The sequence below is a fragment of the Pongo abelii genome, chromosome 3, assembly GCF_028885655.2.
Source record: "Pongo abelii isolate AG06213 chromosome 3, NHGRI_mPonAbe1-v2.0_pri, whole genome shotgun sequence".
NCBI lineage: Eukaryota > Metazoa > Chordata > Mammalia > Primates > Hominidae > Pongo > Pongo abelii.
The window spans coordinates 106,096,959-106,122,092 of NC_071988.2; the positions used below are offsets into that span (position 1 = coordinate 106,096,959).

Below are 25,134 nucleotides of genomic sequence, written 5' to 3' on the forward strand. Positions count from 1 at the left end.
TACAGGCAACTCTTTACACTGTTTAAAAAAAAAAAACAGAAAACAAACCTGAAATCAGGATAATAGAACCTAATGCTAGCAAGCATCTTCCATCTTCCTTTCCCTGGGGTTATCCCTAAATCTGTGTTGTAACAGGGGCAAATGGCTGATTTAAGCTATCATTTACAATACTCCATACCACAGACATCATTCTCTTTAAGAATCCTCCTTTAAAGCATAAGGACCTACTTCCTTCACTACCTTTACCATCCCAGAAAGGGTGAAAGCAGAGGGTAGACTGGATCATCAGCCCCCAGATCAGAAGCTTTTCTAGAGTACTTTTAAAAGAATTAGGTAATGGCTTTATATTTTATTTTCAGAATAAAATCCTGGTTAACAAGAAGGCAATTCTGTTGAGCTGCAGCATGTGGCTTCATGTAAGCACACAGGTAGCTACAGACAATAATGCAACCAAAAACCACTTCCGAATTTCCTTCCTGTTCATGGTTTATATCTGGTGATGACTTCTGGTACTTTTCCCTATAGTAAACATGAGCAGGCAAAATGTCTTCACAAATGTTTGCTTACCAAGGCAAAACCATGGCCCACTAGGCATACTTACAAATACTTCACATGGTTTTAGTGATTCTTTCTTTTTAAAAGCAAACTTGTAAAGGTATATCTTATATTGAAAAATAATATTTAACATCTAATCAATGTTCTTTATCTTGGTAGGGATTTAGATGATAAAAGTATAATGTATATATTTGTTAAAACTCACTGACTAGACCATAATAAAATAAAAGTATTTTAATGGCAAGAACAGATCAGGAAATCCAACATTAAAAAAAGGAAGAAAAAAAATCACTGAACGGTACACTTCAGATTTGTATATTTCAATGTACATAAAATTTCCTTCAGGAAAAAAAGAATTGTAAACAAATACTGAACTCATAATATGCACATGAAAGTGAAGAAAACGGATTCTTCAACCCGCTCTGAAATTCATAAAACAAAACAAAACAAAACAAACAAACAAAAGCAAGATAGGACCAGGAGCGGTGGCTCACACCTATAATCCCAGCACTTTGGGAGGCTGAGGTGGGTGGATTGCTTGAGCTCAGGAGTTCAAGACCAGCCTGGGCAACATAGAAAATCCCCCACCTCTACCAAAAAATCCAAAAATAGCCTGGCGTAGTGGTGCATGCCTGTAATCCCAGCTGCTTGGGAGGCTGAAGCGAGAGGATTACTTGAGCCCAGGAGGTCGAGGCTGCAGTGAGCCAAGATCGCCACTGCACTCCAGCCTGGGCAACAGAGCGATAACTTGTCTTAAAACAAATGAATAAAAAAATAAGATAGACTGTTGGATAGATATGCAACAAATAAATACAACAAAACAGACCAATTACCAATGTCACACCTAACTGTGACATTCACTATATATACTCCTAGCCAGGATGTAGGCAGGGTCTACTAAGTATACCCTTATATTTTTCCTGGCACCATATGATACAGTGTCGATTTAATACATATTTGCTCACTGATTGATTAACCAGTTCTTATTTTACTAAAAGGCCCAGCACTCAATAGTAAATATGTTATACCAATAATTTTAGCATTATTTTGGCTTCCTTTTATTTAAAAAAGCATTAAGTTATTACTATAATTCTTTACATAGAAACCTGCATTTTTCAAAGTCAGAATTTCTAGCAAATAATGTTATAGTCCTTTTACTTCAAATTTTTCTATAAAGCTGGCAACGAAATTTGCTAAATGAGCTGCTTAGTTTCTGCGAGTCTTGTGACATGTATACATTATATAAAAATATATATTGAGGCAGCCACAAGAAACTCTCCTAGTTAGAAAAGGAACCTAAAAGTTGACTAGCTTCCTGCCCCTGAGTAACCCCAAATTAATAGGCAGACAAACTCTTCACCGTAATGAACTTTGCAAAGAATAGTAAATGTGTTTGAGATTATTATTCTTTAAAAATAAGGGAATTACAGAATTAAAGCCTAGTTAATATTTGAACATAATTTTTTTAAAATGGCAAAATATACATTATTTTCCTCCCTTAGGATTCAGAGGAACAACCAGATTTTGAATTTTCAGCATATCCCAGGCTTACATCTTACACTATCTATAATATTTGTTTAAAATACACAATTATAGTATAATTCATTTGCTTTAATTATGAAAATTACTCCCCAAGGAAGGTTACTGTGTGAAGAGTATAAATCGTTTTTATGTGAGAATACAGAATTTTCCATATGTACTTAATTTTTCTCAAGATATTAATAATTATTACTATTTTTATTACAATAATTATAACTGATAAACTATCAATGCTTTAAAGTCTGAATATGTTCCGTATTCTATACACAAACATCCAATTTAAAATCAATAAATAAAATTCAAAACTTATACTAGGTAAGCTATTTGTTATACAGCATGTGACATTATCAAAGTTTAAGAAATAAAACTTTAATGAGTAAAAAAAAAAAAATCACCTGATTTATTTCTAACAAATCAAAGACTTTAAAACAAGAAATTAACTTTTAATCACCACTGTATTCTTCAGCTTAAGGGACAGGACAAAAAAAGGAAATGTTACTGAGAAATAATAATTATTTTAATCAATAAGGCAAAAGATCAAATCCATTTGCCCTTGCACCAGGTAAAGTCTCTTTTAAATATCAAGAGGCTTCAAAAGCAACTTTAGGTTGGCACAAACCTATATCACAAAAAGTACTGACTATATTAAACATGTATGCAAGAAGGGCAACAAATTCATGGAAGTTTAAAGGAAAGAACTGATTGATCTCTAACTCTGGGAGGCAATATTTTTTAATACAGATCACGGCAGAGGTGGATTTACTATGAAGTTAAGGTGGTTTAAACTTTAGTGGCCTTCACTTCCATTGAGTCCCTTTCAAAACCCTGGAAACAAAGCCCTACTAATTTTATATTCATAATTTTTACTCTTTTTCTTATAAAGCCCTCTCCTAAACTGCATAAACTACAGGGCCCATAAAATTGGATTCGAGGACATTTTAGTAGAAAAGTTTTAGATTTAGGAAAATTCTATAGAATGCTAAAGAGAAAGAAAAGGAAAAAAGTCTATAACTTAGGGAAGACAGAGTGCTGGCAGTTCATTCACTCAATATTCACTAAGTCTTAGGCACTTTGTTAGCACTAGAGAGATAAAACCTAATACGGAATACATTCACTATCAATGGATAATGTCACAAAATGGGCAAACATTAGAATCTTTTCTTTTTCAAAGTGATTCAACTAGGGGACTGTTGAACTATACTCCTACCTTACTACACTACTTAGCAGCTGCAGCCTAGAAGGGGTTCCTTAACTACTCTAGGTTTCAGTTTCTCATCTGTAAAACTGGGATAACAATATTAACTGTACTTCAGAGGGTTGTTATGAGACTGAAACAAAATGCATTCAAACTGCTCTGTAGAGCATCTAGCTCAGGAGTGTCCAATCTTTTTGCTTCCTAGGCCATATTGAAAGAAAAATTGTCTTGGGCCACACATAAAATATACTAAGACTAACAACAGCTGATGAGCTTAAAAAAAAAAAAAAACTCTCTCTCTGTTTTCTTTTTTTTAGATGGAGTTTTGCTCTTGTTGCCCAGCCTAGAGTGCAATGGCGTGATCTTGGCTCACCGCAACCTCCACCTCCCTGGTTCAAGCGATTCTGTCTCAGCCTCCTGAGTAGCTGGGATTACAGGCATGTGCCACCACACTTGGCTAATTTTCTATTTTTAGCAGAGACGGGGTTTCTCCATGTTGGTCAGGATGGTTTCGAACTCCCGACCTCAGGTGATCCGCCTGCCTCGGCCTCCCAAAGTGCTGGGATTACAGGCTTGAGCCACTGCGCCTGGCAAAAGTCTCATTATGCTTTAAGAAAGTTTATGAATTTGTGTTGGGTCGCATTCAAAGCCATCCTGGGCCATATGTGACCCGTGGGCCTCGGACTGGACAAGCTTGCTCCAGCTCATTGTGCTTTGTAAATATTAGCTCCTCTTTTTTGACTTGATGGTAGAATTCAGTGGGATAATAGATACTACCACTTTTTGAAAATTTGTTTTTAACACTGCCAGAATGCATATTCCAAAAGATACAAGTTGACATTTAATGGCATTTCAAATTTACAAAAGATGTGAACTACTAAAACCAAAATAAAAATTATTTCAAAAAATTTCATCATAGCAGATTAATCCTGACCTTGATTTGTGCATGAACTATGCAGTATGAATTCTACATTCTGTAACTGTCTCTCCTTCCTGCTTTTTCCTTTTAGGTGAAAGTATCTCCAACATTTCTCAACTGTCTAGTATTTTCCAATATGTAACCCACCTGTTAAAAAAATAAGTTCCATCTGGTGCATACTCATTTATGAGAGTGTCTGTTTCGATTTCACAGGCTGGTGAATTCCTTTGCCTAGGTAAAATGCTGATGATACTACGGTTGTAGGTGTGAACTCTTAATAGGGTACTTTGTTTTTATCTGATATAGAAGTTTAAATACACTTTTGTAAACAAATGACATTATTACAAGGAAGGAAAGGAGTACAGATAAAAAATATTATGGTTATTGTAAAAATAATTCAAAAGTATATGCCTCAGTTAAATCTAAACAGTGAGTTGGCCATATATTTGGGAGAGCATATTTATATTTTAGTATTCTTGAATGGATTCAATTTAAGCATTGACTCAATAAGAAATATTTTATCAAATTGCTAATGGCTTAAATTCTTAATAGATTGTTAGGGAAAAAAGATTAAGAACTGAAAGGTCATATTGTCGCTTTGCTGCAAAAATATGGGTGGATTACCTTTTTTACACAGTGCTCCAGAATTAGAAATTATAGTGCTTTAAGGCACAGCTGCATCAAGTATGGCATTCTTGCAGAATTGAATAGCTTTGAGAAAAGTAGACTTTAGAGAGCTATTTTCCAAAATCTTAATAACTATCAGCAGGAGCTAAGACCTACGTATATTATTATTTTAAAAATTTTACTGTTAATTGACAAATCGTAATTGTTTATGGTGTACAAAGTAATGCTATATGTATATGGTTTGAATGATTAAATCAAGCTAATTAATATATTCAACGTCTCAAATACTTAACAATTTTTGTGCCAAGAACATTTGAAATGTACTCTCTTAGCAATTTTGAAATGTACAATAGATTATTATCAAGTATAGTCACTATGGAATGTAATAGATCTCAAAAAATGTATTCCTCCTGTTTATCTGACTGTACCCTTTGACCAACATCTCCCTATTCCCCTCATTTCTCGGCCTCTGGAAACCTTCATTCTACTCTGTTTCTGAGTTTGATTGTTTTAGATGCCCCATATAAGTGAGATGGATCATGTAGTATTTGTCCTTCTGTACCTTACTTATTTCATGTAACATAATGTCCTCCAGGTTCTTATACGTTGTTACAAATGACAGGCTTTTCTTAATTTTTTAAGGCTGAATACTATTCCATTATGTATACACAGCATATTTTCTTTATCTATTACTCTGCTGATAGACACTTAAGTTGATGCTAAGATCTATATTAGCATCAGGACTGGGGTTAAACCAATCAGTACAAGATAAATGGAGCCAGGGTGTTTGTCAGAGAAAAACAAGAGGCATTGGAACAATTCAAGCTGCCTCACCTTATACGATCAGAGCCACTTAGAAGATTCATGTGTTGTAATATACAGTGCTTATTCTGGACCAGACACTATTCTAAGTACTTAACTAATTTTAATGAACTTAATCCTCCTAACAGTCCTATGAGGTGGAACTATTATTTGCTCCAATTCAGGCATAACAAAATGAAAACTCAGAGAGGTTTAATGACCCGTAACCCAGCTATAATAGCAAAGTGGCAGAGTCAGGTCTTAAATTTGGGCAGTCTGGCTCTGGAGTCTGTAATCTAAACCTCTTTATTATGATGTCTCCTTCTTGCACTGTTGCATCTTTTCACTCCACCTCCACTCTGAAGTTATCAATTTAATGGAGTTTGTTGAATTTTTAAAATTAGCTATTTGAGGTAATTGACTAAATAGAGAAAAAATGCTTACAGAGGAAAATAAAAACTTGAAAGAGCCATTGTGATCACTGAATTCTGCATACTCACCGCCACATTTGTCTCTTGCTCAGTTTCTGGCACGTAAGGGTAATGGTTATAAAACATATCGTTTCGCACCATCTTTTTCCTCATCCTGCAGGGCCCTTCCGTCATCTCCAGCATCCACTTGTCGAGGTGGGAGCCGATGGGAGGGCCCCACAGCCCCCGCTCCCGCAACAGCTCGCACTCGATCTGACACCACTCTTCTGTCACGTACTTCAGGGCATTCTGCTGACGCTGACAGGAAAGAGTCCAGGTCGGTTTTCAAGCAAAAGCAGGAGTAACAGTAACAAGTCTACAAGTCACTGAAAATCAAGTTATTATTTGGAAACAAACACAATCCACACCATTTCAGTTAACATTATAAAAGTAAAATTACATTTGTTTATGGTTAAAGTAAGAGGGTTTGTTGTAGAAGGTGGACTTCTTAAAGCATCAAGTAAATGACAGACACGTATAGGATAGAGTGTGCAATATAGTGAAACAGAGTTGAAAGAAGTTTGTTTCTCTGGCACAGGAAAGATGGTAATATTACTATGAAAATGTATTGAAACTGTTAGCCCTATGTGCGTTAATAAATATATATGGTAATTTAAGGATACACCAAACTGTAAAATAGCTACCACAACATGTACGGGGGATATTCTAGGAAATCAGATGAAGAAAAAGTGCCAACAGGCTTGATTACTGGTGAACTAGGTAAACATTTCCAAAGATTTTAGATGAAGAATATAAACATGCAGCACTAAGAGGAAACTTGATGTTCATACAAAAATCAAAGGGAAACCATTTTCTCCTGGCCACTGAGATAGATCCAAACCATTTTTTAAATGGAAATTATGACACAGTACAAGTTCTTATCTATCAAATGACAAATATATAACATTTCAACAGCAGACAGTGACAAATAACTTGCCCAATGATTCATGGAATATAAGTATATACAATTTAAATCTAAAAATAAAGATTTCTAAAATATAACTGACAGTAAAGATTACTGAGTGAATAATTAAAAAATTATCTATTACAGTAGTACTTATATGTTCTTTGGTTGGGGAAACTAAGGATCTAGTGTTACATCCATAAAATATTAGCAGTTAACCATTCAGAAACCTTTAATAGATCCAAAATAGCTAATCTGAGAATAAAATATTTAAGATAAGCTTTTGAGTAATTATGAATTTACCAAGAGAATTTCAATAAATTTTTTTTTCACTGACATAATCACCAAGCACTTGTAGTGTAGTAAAAAATAATTTCATTCAATCTTGTAATTTTTTACAATTTTAAGAGACTTCTCAGAGACTTTGATGCGTATTTTCACAATCTCCTTGTTAAAAGCCTGAAAAAGAAGGCTCATTCTTACATTTTTATTTTTATTAGGAACAAAGATATGTAACATATCAGTAGTGAATGTCAACAGAATTCAGCTGGGCTCATTTTCAGTTAGTTGCTTTTTGAAACACAGTTTGTTGACAGAAGATTAAAATTTTCCATCCTAAAATCAGTAGCCAAAGTAGCTGATGGCAGGGATAATTAAAACCATCATCTGATGATGAATGTAGTCCAGCAAGTACCTTAAAATGGGCAGAAAGATACCAGGACAAACAGAGACCTTTCACATACAAAAAATGTAAAACAAACCATTATGATGATTATAAATCCTTACCTCCTGATATTCTTTATATTGTGTATCTACTAAGTCACGAACAACAGCAATGTGAGTAAACATCCACTGCGAAATCTCCTAACAATGGATGGAAAAAGAGTCTTAATATTTCATGGATTTCTGGAAAAACATAGTTAATTACCCTTGAAATTAATGCTAAATAATTGGTTAAAATTCTGCCAAAAGCACCAAAACAGAAAACTAAAACAAAAAATTCGGAATGAATTATATGCTTGTGTGATGGACACAGATCTGCATGCTCTCCCACCCCCCAAGCCCCTTCAAGGAAGGGCTTGCTGCCCACGTTTCTGGGCTGCTGTCAATACCCTCAGGGATGGCCTTAGCTGCAGAGGGCCGACTGGGTGCCCCACATCCAACGCTCTAGGGGTAGGAAGACTCACACATTTCAGCTTAATGGAGGTCAATTATAAGAGGGTATTCTGTCCTCAAAGCTCCACTTAGTTTGGCTGAGGCTGTCACTAGACCAGCACCGCAGCCTGACTTTTCCCTACGTCCAATCCTGCTTTCTTCTTCCTTCCACAGGTATTGATCCCAAGGGCACCCCCTAATATACATTATGCACACTAAACTCCATCTCAGAGTTTGCTTCCTAGAAAACCTAACCTGATGCATGAGATGGCTGACACATACTATTTCTCTCAGACCCTTTTCATAGCTGCCACTTAGATTCTGGGATGGTGAAGGAAGTAGGATGAGGAAGAAGTTAATGCTGGAGGCAGATGAGCTTTTAAAAAACCGTAGGTATACACAACAAGACTGTAAAAATTAAAAAAGGCTTGTTCGGCTATTGCCTTAAAATTTATATAATTATTAGTAATAACATTATTGAAAGCTGGGAAAATTGAGAGAAAATTATCCATAGTCTGATCATATATTAATCTCTAAATCTCATCTTATATCCAGTTATAAAATGGGTATAAGTAAATAGCACTCACATATAATTTTATCATAAGAAAATGAGAGAAATTCCCATAGTCTGGATTACTTCTATCTCTATTCTAAAGCAAAAATACAGAAAAGTTTCATTTCCAATCAATTGCTTGTACATGTTAAGTATATTATATAAAATACAACAACTAAACCCTGAAATATAAATTTCTAATAATATCATCAATGAAACTAAAAAAGTACCTGGGTAGAAAGACTGTGTTTATTAAGACCACTTTCTTTTCGATTCCTTCTTGATCCTGTTAACTTGGAAAGACCAAAGCCACTGCTGACACGGGATAATTTGGACTGTGTGGTGGGCGCTAAAGCTTCTCCTCGACTTATGCATTTCTTTTCATGGGCTATTAAAAAATAAAATTAGATTATTTTATAATTTCTCCATGTATTTATGAGTCTTACTTTAAAAACTTTCATATCTGGTTATAAACTACAACCCTGTAGTTAACAAAAGCAGCACATATTACAGATGCAGATATTACATTCAGATATCACAAATTTATTTATTGGTAATCTTAAGGATGATTGCTCGCAAATTGTTGTATTAGCTGAACTGATGGTTGGTTGAAAGATCACAGCTCTGTAATAACATGCAAATTTAACTATAACAAGTTTCTATATTAATAATTCATAATCACCTAATTAAAATCTTTGGTGTTGGGTATACTTCGCAACTTAGAAACGTTTTGGATTTTTAAAAGGCTATACAGCTTATACACTGTAGATTATATAATGCCACCAGAGAATCTAAGGTAATAAGCTATAATTTAATACGTCAATATTACTGCAACAAAATGTATGAATATTCCCATACCAAGTAGGACAAAGAAAGATAAATTAGGTTCTGTTATAAAGTCAGTTTTGGCACCAAATTAATGAAAAAACAGAGCTTTTTGAATTTCAAAATTATAGTTAAGGGATTGTGGACCTGTAGCCAAGACAGTGACCATACTAGAGCTATTAGCAATGTATTACATTCTGAATGCATAAACGCCTGATGTACGACATACCTCAGATATTAAAAAAAAAAAAATCAAAGAAAAGTAAGATCTCAGTATAATCATTCTAGAATGGTTGTTATATTGATTTTAAGGATGACTTTGTAGTATCCTTTTGGGAATGCTGTAGTCACATATTTAAAGTATACCCATATATGATAGCCACATGTAAATCTCCTGGTTGTCTGATCTCTGTAGGCCTTACCCAAATGATTCTGCCAGCACTTCAGGGCAGCTTCTTCAATGAGTGGCCTTGCTGTAGCTATGTCCACGTGGCCCCTTTCATTCACAGGTAGAGTTACTTTGAAAAGTTCCTCTAAGACTTGTTTCTTACTATGTATCAGTTCAGTCCAAACTCTGTTGACAGCTTTTATGAGAAGCTGACGCCCTAATAAACAAACAAACAAAAAAGTAAGCAAATGATCAAAACACAGTATAAAGTTAGTTTTTATTTTTCTTCATGTTTACATGTGGGAATTTCGACTACAGTATTTAATGTAAAAAAAAAAAAAAAGCTCATGTATCTAGCTCAATGAAAAGGTTATTTAGACAACTAAAACTGTGGTTGCCTATTTAGAAAACATTTAAAAAACTTTATATTCATACAAAAGAACATTTTTATTTATAAAATTGGAAATTATATATATGTAATTAACTAACTTTTTCTAGATTAAAAACTTATCCCCCATTTAAAAGTAATTTTTAAATCTGAATGTTTAAGGTGAGTTCAAAACTAAGTTAGTATTCTTGAATATTTTGCACAAGAATAGAAATATTTTGAAAAGACTTTTACTATGAAATTCATTCTTGCTTTGGATTCCTTGTTTGTATGCCTGACTCCTCCTCCAGACCAGTCGGCCCTCAGCAATCACCTGAGGGCCTGTGATAACAAGCTGCTAGTCCTCACCCCAGGGTTTCTGATTCTGATTCAGTAGGTCAGAGTAGGGCAACAGAATCTGCTTTTCTACCAAGTTCCCAAATGATATTGATGTTGCTATTCTGAGGACCTTGCTATGAGAACCAATGCCAGTTCCTCAGGGGGTGAAAATAATAACCGCACCTTTGGTGTTTAGGGTTCAAAACATTTTGGTGAAAGAACAGAGAATAAATTCATGTTTAAATGAAGGAATGAAATTAAAATGAGTGCTGGGCTTCTCAATAATGAAGCCATATGTAAAACTATCGCACAGTATTTCTGGAGAGACAAATACCACCAGAGTGATTTCTCTTTATCACTAAACATGTGGAAATAAGAAATCAATCCATACAAAGACTTCAATATGCAATCCTTACAGGATCAGTGGGAAAACCAGATTGAAAAAAAAAGAGAGGGGCTGGGCACGGTAGCTCACAGCTGTAATCCCAGCACTTTGGGAGGCCAAGGCCAGTGGATCACTTCAGGTCAGGAGGTTGAGACCAGTCTGGCCAACACGGTGAAATCCTGTCTCTACTAAAAATACAAAAAAAATTAGCAAATTAAAAATACAAAAAAAATTAGGCGTGGTGATGGGCACCTGTAGTCCCAGCTATTTAGGAGGCTGAGACATGAGAATCACTTGAATCCGAAAGGTAAAGGTTGTAGTGAGCTGAAATAGTGCCACTGCACTCCACTGTGAGCAACTGAGCAAGATTTTGTTTTTTTTAAAAAAAAAAAAGAGAGAGAGTATAAAGAAGAATAAAAAATAGCACTATTGATAACCTGTCTCAAGCAATATTAGCCTACTCTAATGTGATATGCCTGGCATTACCATTGGGCAGTTCTCTTTATAGTTAATTCCAAGGTAGTATTTGTACTTCTACTTAAGCAAATGTAAATATTAATACCACCACCAAATCTCACAGTGTTACTAAGAAATGATGAGCTTAGCAATATTACTGGTTAGTGCTTTACTGTTATTGGCATGAGGAGACTCTTTGTCTATGTATAGGTTGCCCTACTGGGAGAGTTGCTATCAATGCTGGCAGTTTCTGAAGCCAATTTGTTGGTTATGTCTTAAAAACTGGAGATAAAACAACCACAAAATTTAAAAACATCCCAAGTCAAGGCAATTACCTTCACTAATATCTTGGCTGTAACTACCATCTGGTTCAATGTCCGAGGGGATCATAATGTGCCATGTGGTCATGCGGGCTTCTGCTTCCAGTCCAAATCCATCCACGTTGCTGAAAAATTCCAGTCAGTTTAAATTTTATGAAGGAAATGATTAGCTGAAGACTACAGTAACTAAGAATTACTCTATTTCCATTACCAGCAGACACTGAATGTCTACTCAGCAGATGCACAGAATAGAATTCTAGTTTGCCAGGAAGATGCCATTTTTAAGAGGTGATCAAATAAATCAACCTGACTAAATGTAATTAGACTAATCTATAGCATCAAGATTATTACCTTAACATTTAACATGCCTTTTCATTATTGTGAACATTTTTACCTAACAATTACAAAATGTTCATTCAACTAAGAACATTTTTCTAATATGCCTGTGTCCTCTCTCCAGTTTTATATCTCACTACTCTGCTCCTGTAGTGAAATAGTTGCAGTTCCCCTGAGATGCCACACTCCTTCTTCCCTCTGGGCATTCATACAGACTGTTCTTTCCTCCAGTAGCAGTTGTCTCCATTCTCTTGTCCTCCCCAACCAGGTCTCAAGCTGCAGCTCAGCAGGTATTTCTTTCAGGTTAGGGGCCCCTCTTATGTGCCTCCAAAGCACTGGGTTGTTCCTAGCAGATCACTCAATACAGCTGACTGGTCTTGCTTAGCTGTTTCTCCTCAAGAAGGCTGCCACAGGGTCTATCATACTCACATTTTGTCCCAGCCCCTAATTCAATGCTTGGCCCCGGCAGACTCTAATGAAATATCTGTCAAAGCAATCAACTGAAAAATACTAATTTTACTCATTTAACATATAACACTGCATTGAGCTTCACTTTTTACTTCTCTTAGATTTCAACGGTGTATATTTTATTTGCTTTAAAAGCAAACTTCCTTATATAAGTGACATATGGTGAAAATGGAAAATTTTAAAGGTGTAGAAAACTAAGCTAAAGGAAAAAAAATACCCATTATTTCACTGCAAAAATGCAACACTTGCCCTTTACCTTTTTGCATAAAGATTTAAATAAAACAGAATAAGGGTAAAATAAATGTTACTATCAAAAAAATAAAGAATTTTGTTGGAATAACATCAAAGCCAAATTTAACATGGCAAACTGAACCTAAAGGATTTACCTTCCAACATGTAGATTTATCAAGCAGTGGGCCAGACAGCTAATGAATTCTTGGTCATGGTTCCCAGGTCCCAGAATCAAGTTTCTGTTTACAGTGAGGACCCTGAGTGAATCAAGCAGAGCTACTTGCTGAGGAACGGTTTTGTGTGCACGTGAGAACTGGTACAAGATGGTCCTATTGAGGCAATGATACACTGCATCCAGTGACAATCCCTGTGATCTTCTCTTTGACTAAAGACATGAAAGACATGTTTTTAGTACAGTAGACAAAAGTAAAACACCTGTTAATCATTCATACATGAACTTTTATTAGGTCTATTATATACCAGATGCCATGCTAAGTATGAAGGTGCTAAGTTAGAAGATACAAAGCTCTTATTATTATGGATTTCAGAACCCATGAGACACATCAATACCATTTAATGAATGATATGAGGGCTACATAAAAAAAAGAGCTCCCAGGGAGGAGAGCCACTAACGATGCTGTGGGGCAGAGCAGTCTCCCTGAGAACACAAGGATGTGACAGCTAGGGGAGTCTCCTCACAAATATATTTTGTTAGGATAAATGATCTATATTCAAAAGTACTGAAAAAAATTAAGATGTTACTAAAATCATTTTTTTTGACATTCTAATTTCATCCCCTCATTTGAGAATTTTTCTCTTTGGCTTAAATACAAATATATCCCTTTAAAAAGTCTTAGGTGACATGACAGAGCCTATGTATCTGTATAGCATATGCTAACAAAACATGTAATAATTATTTCTTACTTTCTACATTAAGTATTAAATAAGATTAATCAATTGTGCCAAACCAGGCCAAACCCTTAATTAAAAGTACTGTGAACATGCACAAAAAATAACAACTTCAAGAAAATATAAACTACAAGGAACTTTGTAAAGATTCAACTGATAAGAGAATATTCTTTTAATATCAACTCTTCATGCTGTGCAAGCCTTTACACATGGATGTAGTATACAGTACAAACCTACCAAACTGTATTACTGTATTAAGGTATTTAAATCTATCTGGGTAGCAAAGAATAATACCTAGGCAACTTTACAAAGGACACATTGGCACCAGGCAATTAGTAATAGGGGAGGGGTTCAAAGTCTGTATGTCTATTCAGTTTTTTTTTTTGAGACGGAGTCTTGCTCCGTCACCCAGGCTGGACTGCAGTATTGTGATCTTGGCTCACTGCAACCTCCACCTCCCAGGTTCAAATGATTCTCCTGCCTCCGCCTCCCAAGTAGCTGGAATTACAGGCGCGCACCAACATGCCTGGCTAATTTTTGTATTTTCAGCAGAGACAGGGTCTCACCATGTCGGTCAGGCTGGTCTCCAACTTCTGACCTCAAGTGATCCACCCACCTTGGCCTCCCAAAGTGCTGATACTATAGGTGTGAGTCACTGCGCCCGGCCCGTCTCTATTCACTTTTAATAAGCTTAGCTTTTTATTAAATGTTAACATTCATTATCTTATTAGTTACATTTAATTTCAACAATTTTGACACCACAGGCAAAACAGGATAACATGTACTCTACAACTGATACTGACAATGGATTACCTGTGCAATTAGTTGAATTATAAAATCTATAAGAAGTTTAGATTCTTTGTTGAACATGCCTTGCCAAAGCTTGTCCACCACACGCTGTGTGAAATAAAACACATTGTTCACCAATACCTGGTAGCTTCCTCCACTGGTAATAGGCAGAGATGCATCTTCCCCTAAATTCCAGTAGGAAAAAAAGTCTAAGAAAATTGATATCTACCAACACAAGACCAGATCCTCAAAAAAAAATCAGGCTAAGGTAAAATAAGTGTATCTACAACATGTAGCAATATAACTACTAGCTTTTATGCACTACTTGAAGAAAATGACATTCAATGGCCAGAAATCAGGATAAATAATTTCAGCAGGATAAAGCATTATGGATTGAAACTACCTGTGGAGTCTCCTATTGCCTAAACACAGTCTGTGATAAACAAGCAGTTCCTCAACATAAACTGTCAGTCACAGGTGTTCTCCATTTGAGAGAAAAAGGGCCAGTTTATTAGCTCTTAATTGATTTTGTGTAAGTAATAAAGGGTAAAACTGTGAAACAAAACTGTTTTAGTGTATCGCTCCACTAGCAGTGAAGTAACACAGACAGAAGAGAGCTTCAGGAAAATTGTGAAAAATAAAGTAGAATCATTGTTGAGGGGTGTGTTTAGCCCCTCCATCATAACCATCAGCTCTCTCTCTTTCTAAAGCTATCCGAGTGTTTTCAGTGTGTTTGCCATATACATATTGCTTTCAGACTAATCCTCCTAGCTCCTCCTCCTAACCAGAATGCTTCCTCTAAGCCAGGGGTCCCCAACTCCCAGGCCATGGAACGGACCACACAGCAGGAGGTGTGAGGCGGGTGTGCAAGCATTACCACCTGAGCTCTTTCTGTCATATCAGCAGTGGCATTAGATTCTCATAGGAGTGCAAGCCCTATTATGAACCGTGCATGCAAGGGATCCAGGGTTGCACAATCCTTCCGAGAAGCAAATGATAAATGTAATGCTTGAATCATCGCAAAACCGTAATCCCCCCTTGGTCTGTGGAAAAACTGTCTTCCATGAAACTGGTCCCCAGTGCCAAAAAGGTTGGGGACCACTGCTTTAAGCCCTTCCTCCACAGAAATTCTGGAGGTGCCACAGAATTTGATTTTTATTATTCTCACCTAATGCTAAATTGCCCCATTAAGCAAAATTATTTGTGTTGTGTCTTTGTGTAGTATGACTGCTCTAAACTGGTAAGAATAAGTACAAAAGTGTGACTTTGAGAGTGCACAGTTGCATGTTAAGACAATACTAAAGATTTCCTGGCAAATTTACTTCGGGAAAAAAATTGTAATTTAATAGCGTAGAGGTTATATGATTAGCATTATTGCTAGGAACTCAAAAGTAGCATATATAGTATACTAACCCATTATGTTTCCTTCTTTTATAATTCTACTTTGTTTTATACACAAATGTTGGCTTCACTGTAAATGTATTAAGTTTTATATTTGTATTGTAATTAGATACAGACATACAGAAAAAACACATTTCAATGTGTTTTGACTCTATGTCCTGGAAGCCATACTAAAAAGATAACATACATATACCTATGACCTAACAATTCCACTCACAGGTATATACTCAACAGATACGTTTAAGTGTTGTACACCTATGTGGTCCATATGAACATGAATGTTTATAGCAGCTGTTAAAATAATTATCTCAAGCTGAAAACTTTCATATATCTGTCAAGAGTAAAATGACAAATTTATATATTCACATGATGAAATACTATATAGTAATGAAAATAATGGACTCCTGCTACATGCAACAAGATAGACAAATCTCATAAATATAATGTTGACTATGAGAAGCTAGACAAAAAAGGAAAGAAAAAAGCTGATGTTAAAAAGTAGTTTTACTTGGGGCTTACAGAGGAAAGTGATTATAGGTATTTTTATAAAATAAAAACACAGAATTACCTAATAACACATCAGCTGCAAGCAAATGGTCCATCACACTATCCAAAATGTAAGTTTGAAATTCTTTTTGCTGAGTTCTTGTAGACCTTTCAGGGGAAGCCTAATCAAGAAAATTTAGAATTAGAAACAGAACCAACTAAAACAAAAATATGAGCTCAACCACATTTACATTACCTAATATATTAAAAAGATAAAAAAATCCTACTGATAAATTTTTTTTAAATGCCATGAGAGATGGTATACATGCTATGCTTATGGTCTTTCACGTATTTTCTGACTACAGAATTTAAAAAAATTAAAGCAAAGGTGAAACATCATCTTCTTTCGAATCCATTCCTTAAAACACAGTATTCTAAACATTATTATATTGTTATAGTTTATATTATATAATATATATTATATATAATATATGAAACTATATATAATAGTTATATAAAAACTGTTATAACAGTTTATAACAATATAAACTACAACAATATAATAAATACTTGACTATTATCACACCTCACTTCCAAAAGAGATATGGCAGTTTACAATGAAATACAGATAAAATAAATAACAAATGAATTATAAAGCCATTAAAACAAATACAAAAACCCAAGAATCTAGTAATCAAGAGGGCATGTCAGTAGGGAGGGGAAATACATTTGGAACAAAAAACTAAGCACACAATTTAGCTCTGAGCTTCATAGGTGTCAAGAAAAAAATGGTTTACAAAGCTTTTTATTGTCTATAAAAAGAAACACATAGCGTCAAGTGCCTACAGTCCCAGCCACTAGGGAGGCTGGGGTGGGAGGATCACATGATTTTGAGTCAAGCCTGTGCAATATAGCAAGAACCTTTTATTAAAAAAAGTAAGAAGGAAAGAAAAACACAATAGATTGTCAGCAAAGACATACGTTTTCCTAAAATTGTTCTGAGAGGAATGTTCTCTGTGGGTTTTTGTAAGGAGGACAGTGAACAACCCTATATAGGTGGTATCTTTGTTAAGTTTTACAATGTACAAAGATGATTTTGAAAATTATCTTATGTTAAAGTGTAGAGCACAAAGTTAAACTGTAGTCTACTGACAACAATTCTACTTGTAATTAGGGTATGAAAATCCAGGTGCATAACTTTCCAGTATCTGATCCAGTGAGTAGCAAGGAACTGGGAACAGAGGGATGAGATGTAGGAAAGAGCCTTTTGTCACCCTCAAATGCCAGTAGTTTCAGCCAGGTTTTTGATAGGAGTTGGATATTAAACAATTCAATAAATGTCATAACTTCCTTTCTTAAAAAGAGATCTGTATGTTTTAGATTCAGGCACAGTATTGAGGTTTTGCAAGTGAAATGGAAGAACCTGCTTATTCTTGAAAAGAGAGATCCAGGACTATATTTATGACCCTGTTACAAAGGTGGGCTTTTGGAATGCTGTTCTATTTTCCCTTCTATTCTGATTTTCAAGGTGGTCCTGTTAAATGTTTTAAGAACGTAGCTAGAATAAAAGTTCTACATTGAGAACAAGAATACTAGCTTAAGTTCTCAAAAGCCAACTGCTAAATCAAAATTGTAAGGAAAATTGCTCTTTCTTCTGCATAAGACTATTCATTTTGTTTTAAAATGACAAAATATGGGTCTAGTAAGAATTAAAAGAATACCAGTGCTTAGGAATTTGGTTTGTCATTAAACTAATTTGGGAAAAAGTGAAGAACATCTCATGTTTTTAATCTTGATAAATTTTCCTGTGTAGTTGAACAGATTAATACAATAGCGAGCAGGAGACTTGTGACCAAGGCCTGTCTAGTCCTTTCAAGCTGATACTATATTGGGAGTCTTATCCCTATAAACTGAAGAGGATGTGAGGACTTTTAAGTGATTAACAGCAGACTGATAGTTCCAGGAGGCTTTCCTTATAATTATATCAGAGATATAATTTCCTTATAATTATATCAGCTTTTTCCAATAGCTTGAGTCATCATAATTTGCTAAGGAATAAAGCTCTCCAGTCACAGAAGGACATAAACATTTTGAAAAAAACGGTACTCCTGGCTGTGCATGGTGGCTCATGCCTATAATCCTAGTACTTTGGGAGGCTAAGGCGGGTGGATCACTTGAGCCCAGGAGTTCAAGACCAGCCTGGGGAACATGGCAAAACCCTGTCTCTACCAAAAAAAAAAAAAAAAAAAAAGTCTGGCATGGTGGTGTGTGCCAGTAGTCATAGCTACTTGGGAGGCTGAGTTGGGAGGATTGATTGACCTCCGCAGGTCAAGGATGCAATGAGCCATGACTGTGCCACTGCATTCCAGGCTATGCAACAGACCAAGACCCTGTCTCAAAAAAAGAAAGCTACTCTTTCAGGTTCATAATCAAGTCAAGGTGGTTAATGAGACTAGTAATGAGTAGGGCTTATCAAATCTTAACTAGAAAAAGTTTTGAAGTCTGTAAAACAAAGGGACTATTAAACATACAGAGATGCTTGGTGAATAACATTTATTTTTATTAAAATAATATTCTTTCTTATTCCAGAAGGATTTAAGACTGGCTCAGTCATCAACAGGCATTTAATCTTCTGATTCATCTCAATAAAACTGTTACACGAATGATGAGGACCCAGAATTTACACTTGTTACTGGTCCTAGTGGCCTAGTTTGATGTTCTTGCTGAGATGTATAGCAGTCTAACTTTTCAAGGACTTAACATTTTATGAAAGCATGCATTATTGTCTCTGAGGTGTTCTTTTTCTTTTTAAACAATTCACTGGACTACTGTTTTGTGCCAGACACAGGGCTTATATATATACATTATCTCATATAGTCAGGAAAATACCCTTGAAATAGATACTAATATCCCCATTTTAGAAATAAGTTAATTGAGGCTGAGAGAGAGTAAGTCACTTGATCAAGTCACAACTAGGATTCAAATCTCAGTTTCTGTGAAGCCAAAGCCCATGGCTTCACCAGTTATGTCATATTCTCCCCACTCTACTAAAATCTCCTTATGAAAGTTAAAAGCACAAGAGCAAATCTGCAAAGTGTGGCCTACAATCTCTTCATCACTCTTTTAGATAAGACTGGTTGGCCCACCAGACAACCAGAATGAAGGCAGGACAGGCACGGTGATCTGCTCTGGACTCTGGTGGTCAGATCTGTTTTCCTGGTGAAAACAGCAAAGCCAGTCAACATATCCATCAGTCTCCTTTTTAAGGTCTTGGGGACACTACCCAGAATCTTTGTGTCCCACACACAGGCCAGACAGCCCTTACGCATCTGCTGCCCATGGGTAGACAGCACAGTGGCTATGGAAGGAAGGCCTTTGGAATTCTGTCCTGTTTCTGTAATGGGCTGGAAGCCTTTAAAGATAGGATTTTGAGTCTCCTGATTCTGACTGTAGTCTGCCTGTTGACTGATTTTTCCTCTCTGAGTTATTCTGTGGTGCTCTCTTTGCCCACTTTGCCATTGTTTTTTGCTTGTTTCACTGTAGTTCCTCAGGGTGGGTTTCACTCTGATGCATGACAATGGGGAGCTCTTGTAGAAGATGGTTGGAATAGAGTCCAGTGAACTCCTCAGACCACAGCAACGTGCTTATGTTGGCTGTATCCCCTACCAAATCTCAACTTGAATTGTAGCTCCCATAATCCCCACAAGTCATGGGAGGGACACAGTGGAAGGTAATTAAATCATGGGGGTGGTTACTCTCATGCTGTTCTTGTGATAGTGAGTGAGTTCTCATGAGATCTGATGGTTTTATAAGGGGGTTTTCCCCCACTTCATTCTGCACTTGTCCTTGCTGCCACGATGTGAAGATGGATGTGTTTGCTTCCCCTTCTGCCATGACTGTAAGTTTCCTGAGGCCTCCCCAGCCATGCTGAATTATGAGTCAATTAAACCTCTTTCCTTTATAAATTTTTATTTTTATAAATTTATAAAATTTATATAAAGGAAAATTTTTATAAATTTTCCTTTATAAAGACATATCCAGTCTCGGGTATGTCTTTATTAGCAGTGTGAGGTTGGACTAACACGCACTCCAAGTCAGCACCCTCTCAGTTTCATTATCTTTACACAAATCTGTTTGAGCTGTTCTCATGCACCTTCTTCCCACTGCCACGGTATTTATTTGCAGCAAATTCATTTGGCTCTTCATGAGAAGTCTGGTGGTGACTGCACAGGGCACTGATAAACAGGGTCTAGGAGAAGAGTCTCTAGGCACCCTTGTAGAAGCCAACACAGGCCACGTAGTCAATTTTTTGAGTATGTTTAAGTGTTGGGCACTGTGTTATGAATATTAAATCTTATTTAGTTTTCACAATAATTCTCAGAGAGAGGTTCCACTTTTATATCATTTTACAGATGTGTAAATTGTATAGATGTGAAGAGAATTGAACTTGGTCAAGGCCACACAGCTATATCCAGCACACATGTAATTCCTCAAAATACTTTTTGTTGGGTGATGTACATATATTTAATCCTCACAATAATCTTGTAAGAGAGATGGTAAATAATATCATTCTCTAGAGAATGAATTTAGCTTGGGAAGATGAAAATGCTTATATAATAAACAACAGGGCCAGAATTTAAACCCAGGCACTTCTTATTCTCAAACCCATGCTCTAGCTTTCTGCCACACCACACCACTTCCCTTGTATTTGGCCTCAGTCACACTAAAGCCAGTCTATATGAATGGGAATCTCCTATTTTTATGCTAATGAATTTTACTGCTAATGAAGATAATTTTACATGTTCTTTTGTAGATATAGTCAAGTAAGTAGATACTTTTATGATGAAATTCTAACACTCATAAGACTGAAGATGCTCTGGTTCACATTTACTGGACTCAGATGTTCAAGCCCCTTCCTTCACAAACGTAAATGGTAAATATGTAAGATAATTCTCCCTCTCTCTCTTTTTTTTTTTTTTTTTGAGACAGGGTCTCACTCTGACATCCAGGCTGGAATGCACTGGAATGCAGTGGTGTAATTACGGCTCACTGCAACTTTGAACACCTGGGCTCAAGTGATCCTTCCACCTTAGCCTCCAGTAGGTAGGATACAGGCACGCACCACAACACTGGCTATGGCTAATTTTTTTGTAAAGATGGGATTTTACCTGTTGCCCAGGTTGGTCTTGAACTCCTAGCTTTAAGCTATCCTTCTGCCTTGACCTCCCAAAGAAAGTGTTGGGATTACAGGCATGAGCCACCATGCTCAACCTAATTTTCTTCTTGAATCTCTTCACGGATAAAGACTTCGTAATCATAATTTTCAAAATCATATGTTTATAATTTATTCTGTTACACCAGTGGAAGACATAGAATGTTAATATTTCATTAATATAAATTTTTTTGTATATGTATTCTGCATATGTATATTAAAGATCCTCAAAATATTTAAAAGTAAATTTCTATGTTTTTTATTAGATAGTATCCTATCTTACTGTTTGGGAATTTCCAGGGATGAAGTTAATAGTTAAATGATTCAAAAATACACTAAGCCTTACTTAATGTCATTGACAGGCTCCTGGCAACTGCAACTTTAAGTGAAACAATGTACAGCAGGTCCTCAAATAACATCATTTCCTTCAACCTAGTTTTATCATAAGGTTGATGAAGAAAAAAATTTAGTTTTGTTACACATCATTTTGCTTAAAGTTGTAGCTACCAAGAACCTATCAATGACATTAAGTGAGGACTTACTGTACTGACAGACTACACCAAGGCACTGTGCTAAAAATTGTGAGAGATGAAGGAACACATGAAAGTTGGTCTCTAAGCAGTTTATAATCTATCTGGAAGCTTCAATCCTGACATCCCCTGCTTTTCCCTGAACTATACTCCTACTCCCTAATATAAGGAAGCACTATTCTACCGTAGGGCAAATTCATGCCAACAACAAAGAGAACCTTACTTCAAGGTTAATACATGTTATTATATATCAAATTCTTCCTACTAAAAAATATAGAAAACAAAAATAAAGGGCAATTATACAATTTATATATGGGTAATTAATTAGCTATTCAAGTTCCAGAAGCTTGAAAATGCTATCACTGTATATTTCCAGTCATTCCATATCTTTCATGTATGTATTTTCCTTTTTTGATCAGTTATGCTTTCTTGCACACATCTCTTCTGGACTTTATCCTATTATTTTCTGATAAACTATTTCACTTTTTCATAAAATGCTTCAAATTTTTACCCTATACAGTAAGATACTGGCCATCTCTTTTAGAGCTTTTTAAAGTTTCCAAAGGGGAGACGTTCCATTGGGCCTGCTTTTTAATTCTACCACATGCATTAGTGAGGAAACCAATTATTCTCCTGCCATTATTAAACACTGTCGTCCTGGTTAAATGCTTAGCATAACTGGTACCCTAATTACATTAGTGATTTTAAAAAAATTGACCAAATTGAGATACTTTCGCATGAATAAGATAAACATGTGGTTTTCAAGTTGCTATTTATAAGTTAACTGTACTAGCCACTAGAGGGAGCACAAAAAAAAAAATCTCAGGTTCAGCTGTCAAACTGCTGAGAGACAATGCAGTTCTTCAGGGAGAAAAGCAGTCTTCTCCACAGATGTACTCTTTCATAAAACGTGTTATTTTCAGAGCCCCTGGCATGGACTGTTTGATCTTATTTATATGAATTGGTCAAAAGAACATTAATGTATATGCAACTAATCACATTGTATTAAATTTTCTCTCTGTGATATCTTCAGACTTTTCTAGGTAAACATTTTTTAATGCTTTTCTGGGATAGCTAATTTCTAGAGCCAGCAATGAGGTCACTTAAAGGCTTAGAGCCACTCTCATTTTCTGATGCATCAGTTGATTCATATCAATTGTCAGGAGAATGGGCAGGCAGGCAACCTAGAAGTTTGCTGCCTTGGGCAATTTAACAAGTACATCCTGGGCACCTGTTCTGTACAATGCACCATGTGTTAAGCTGCACAGGACACTGACAACAGTAATACCTGGCAATGATAGGTAAGAGAAATTGATGTAGGAAATTATAAGGTAAGAAGACAATGCAACTAGGCACTGTTAATGTCCAGGGAAGGGGTTGGCACACTATGGCCTGTGGGCCAAATCCAGCCTGTGCTGTTTCTGTAGATAAAGTTTTATCAGAACACTGCCATGCTCATTCTTTTACGTATTGTCCATGGCTGCTTTCTAGCTACAACAACGTACTTGAACAGTTGTGACAGAGACCGTATGGCCCACAAGCTTAAAATATTTACTATTTGGCTTTTTACAGAATAAGTTCGCCAGCTCTTAGAGAAAGGATGATAAAGGACTGAATTAGAGACATCCTTGAGGGAAGGAAAAGAACAAACTGATAGGGTTGAAAGCACATGTGGGATTAAGAACTTTCCACAGCCTATAACATGTTCTGCCTACACATAAACAAGAGGAATTAGAAATCTTTGTTATAGAACTTGCTTGGTTACTAATGTTCTAATTTAAAAAGTAATGCAAAAGAGATGTAAATGCGTTTCTTTTTCTTTACCTCCAACAAAAGATCAATTAGTGGAGTTTGCTTGCTGGCAGGAGTGAGGCAGAGGTTGTCTATGATTAAGACCCGCATGAAGTCAAAAACGAACTTTTTAGCCGGGTGATTGGTCAGATATGTCTTGGTGCCCACATTGCAGTACTCTGATTGGCTCCTGTTCATCCCTGTGTCTGCTGCAAATGCTTTAAACTCTTCTGCTGGAGATCCAACTTCATCATCAAGGTCAGTCACCTAGTAAAATCAAGTGGAAAGATACAGTAATCACATTAGACCTCTGACATTTTTACTTCTGTGTTTCCTAAAACTGTAGCAGCAGCATTTTCCACCTATTAAGCTATTCAGCACATTATTTCACTCTGCTTTACTCGACCCTTCCTTTCAAGGTAGTAATCTGGCACCATATGTCATGGTTACGCAACATATGGTGTTTCTGACTGACCACTAACAATATGTCACCTTTAAGTTGAATTATATGTCTATTGTGGCTAACTGCACTTAACATATATGGAATAATAAAATGAGGATAAATATGTTTCCATATTTGAACTCTACCCCTACCGTGAAGTCAAATGTCACAGAATTTCAGATAAAAATCTGGCATAATGGTAGCATGTAAGGGCTGATCTATTTTTTATAGGTTAAAAAAACCCCAAATAAATAAAAAAAAAAAACAAAACAATATTGGTGCCAATTTTGAACCAAGTGACAGAGAGTGAGACTAGCAAACAAATTATAAGATGCTGATGGCCAGGCGCAGTGGCTCACGCCTGTAATCCCAGCACTTTGGGAGGCCGACGCAGGCGGATCACCTGAGATCAGGAGTTCGAGACTAGCCTGGCCAACATGGCGAAACCCCATCTCTATTAAAAATACAAAAAAATTGGCCAGGCGTAGTGGTCCATGCCTGTAATCTCAGCTACTCAGGAGGCTGAGGCAGTAGAATCGCAGGAGAATTGCTTGAACTTGGGACGTGGAGGTTGCAGTGAGCTGAGACCGTGCCACCATTGCATTCCAGCCGGGATGACAAGAGCGAAACTCCGTCTCAAAAAAAAAAAAAAAAGATGCTGACAAGAAAAAGACATTGATATATTATTGAAGGTCTTTTTTTTTTTTTAACCAAAAATAAGGATTCTAAAATTATAAACAA

The 25,134-nt window shown here is 36.1% G+C and overlaps 1 protein-coding gene across 10 annotated transcripts in view; it reads right to left on the minus strand.

The window, feature by feature from the left end:
- WDFY3 (WD repeat and FYVE domain containing 3) overlaps window positions 1–25,134 on the minus strand; it is a 304,455-nt gene that overhangs the window by 59,165 nt on the left and 220,156 nt on the right. For all 10 annotated transcript variants that reach the window (XM_054554129.2, XM_054554132.2, XM_054554131.2 and 7 more), the window contains 9 exons: window positions 23,985–24,218; window positions 16,501–16,600; window positions 14,556–14,716; window positions 12,989–13,218; window positions 11,814–11,923; window positions 9,966–10,148; window positions 8,949–9,106; window positions 7,797–7,874; window positions 6,137–6,364 (listed from right to left, as the gene is read on the minus strand). In XM_054554129.2, the coding sequence (XP_054410104.1) occupies window positions 6,137–6,364; window positions 7,797–7,874; window positions 8,949–9,106; window positions 9,966–10,148; window positions 11,814–11,923; window positions 12,989–13,218; window positions 14,556–14,716; window positions 16,501–16,600; window positions 23,985–24,218 (1,482 nt within the window). The remainder of the gene's footprint in view (window positions 1–6,136; window positions 6,365–7,796; window positions 7,875–8,948; window positions 9,107–9,965; window positions 10,149–11,813; window positions 11,924–12,988; window positions 13,219–14,555; window positions 14,717–16,500; window positions 16,601–23,984; window positions 24,219–25,134) is intronic.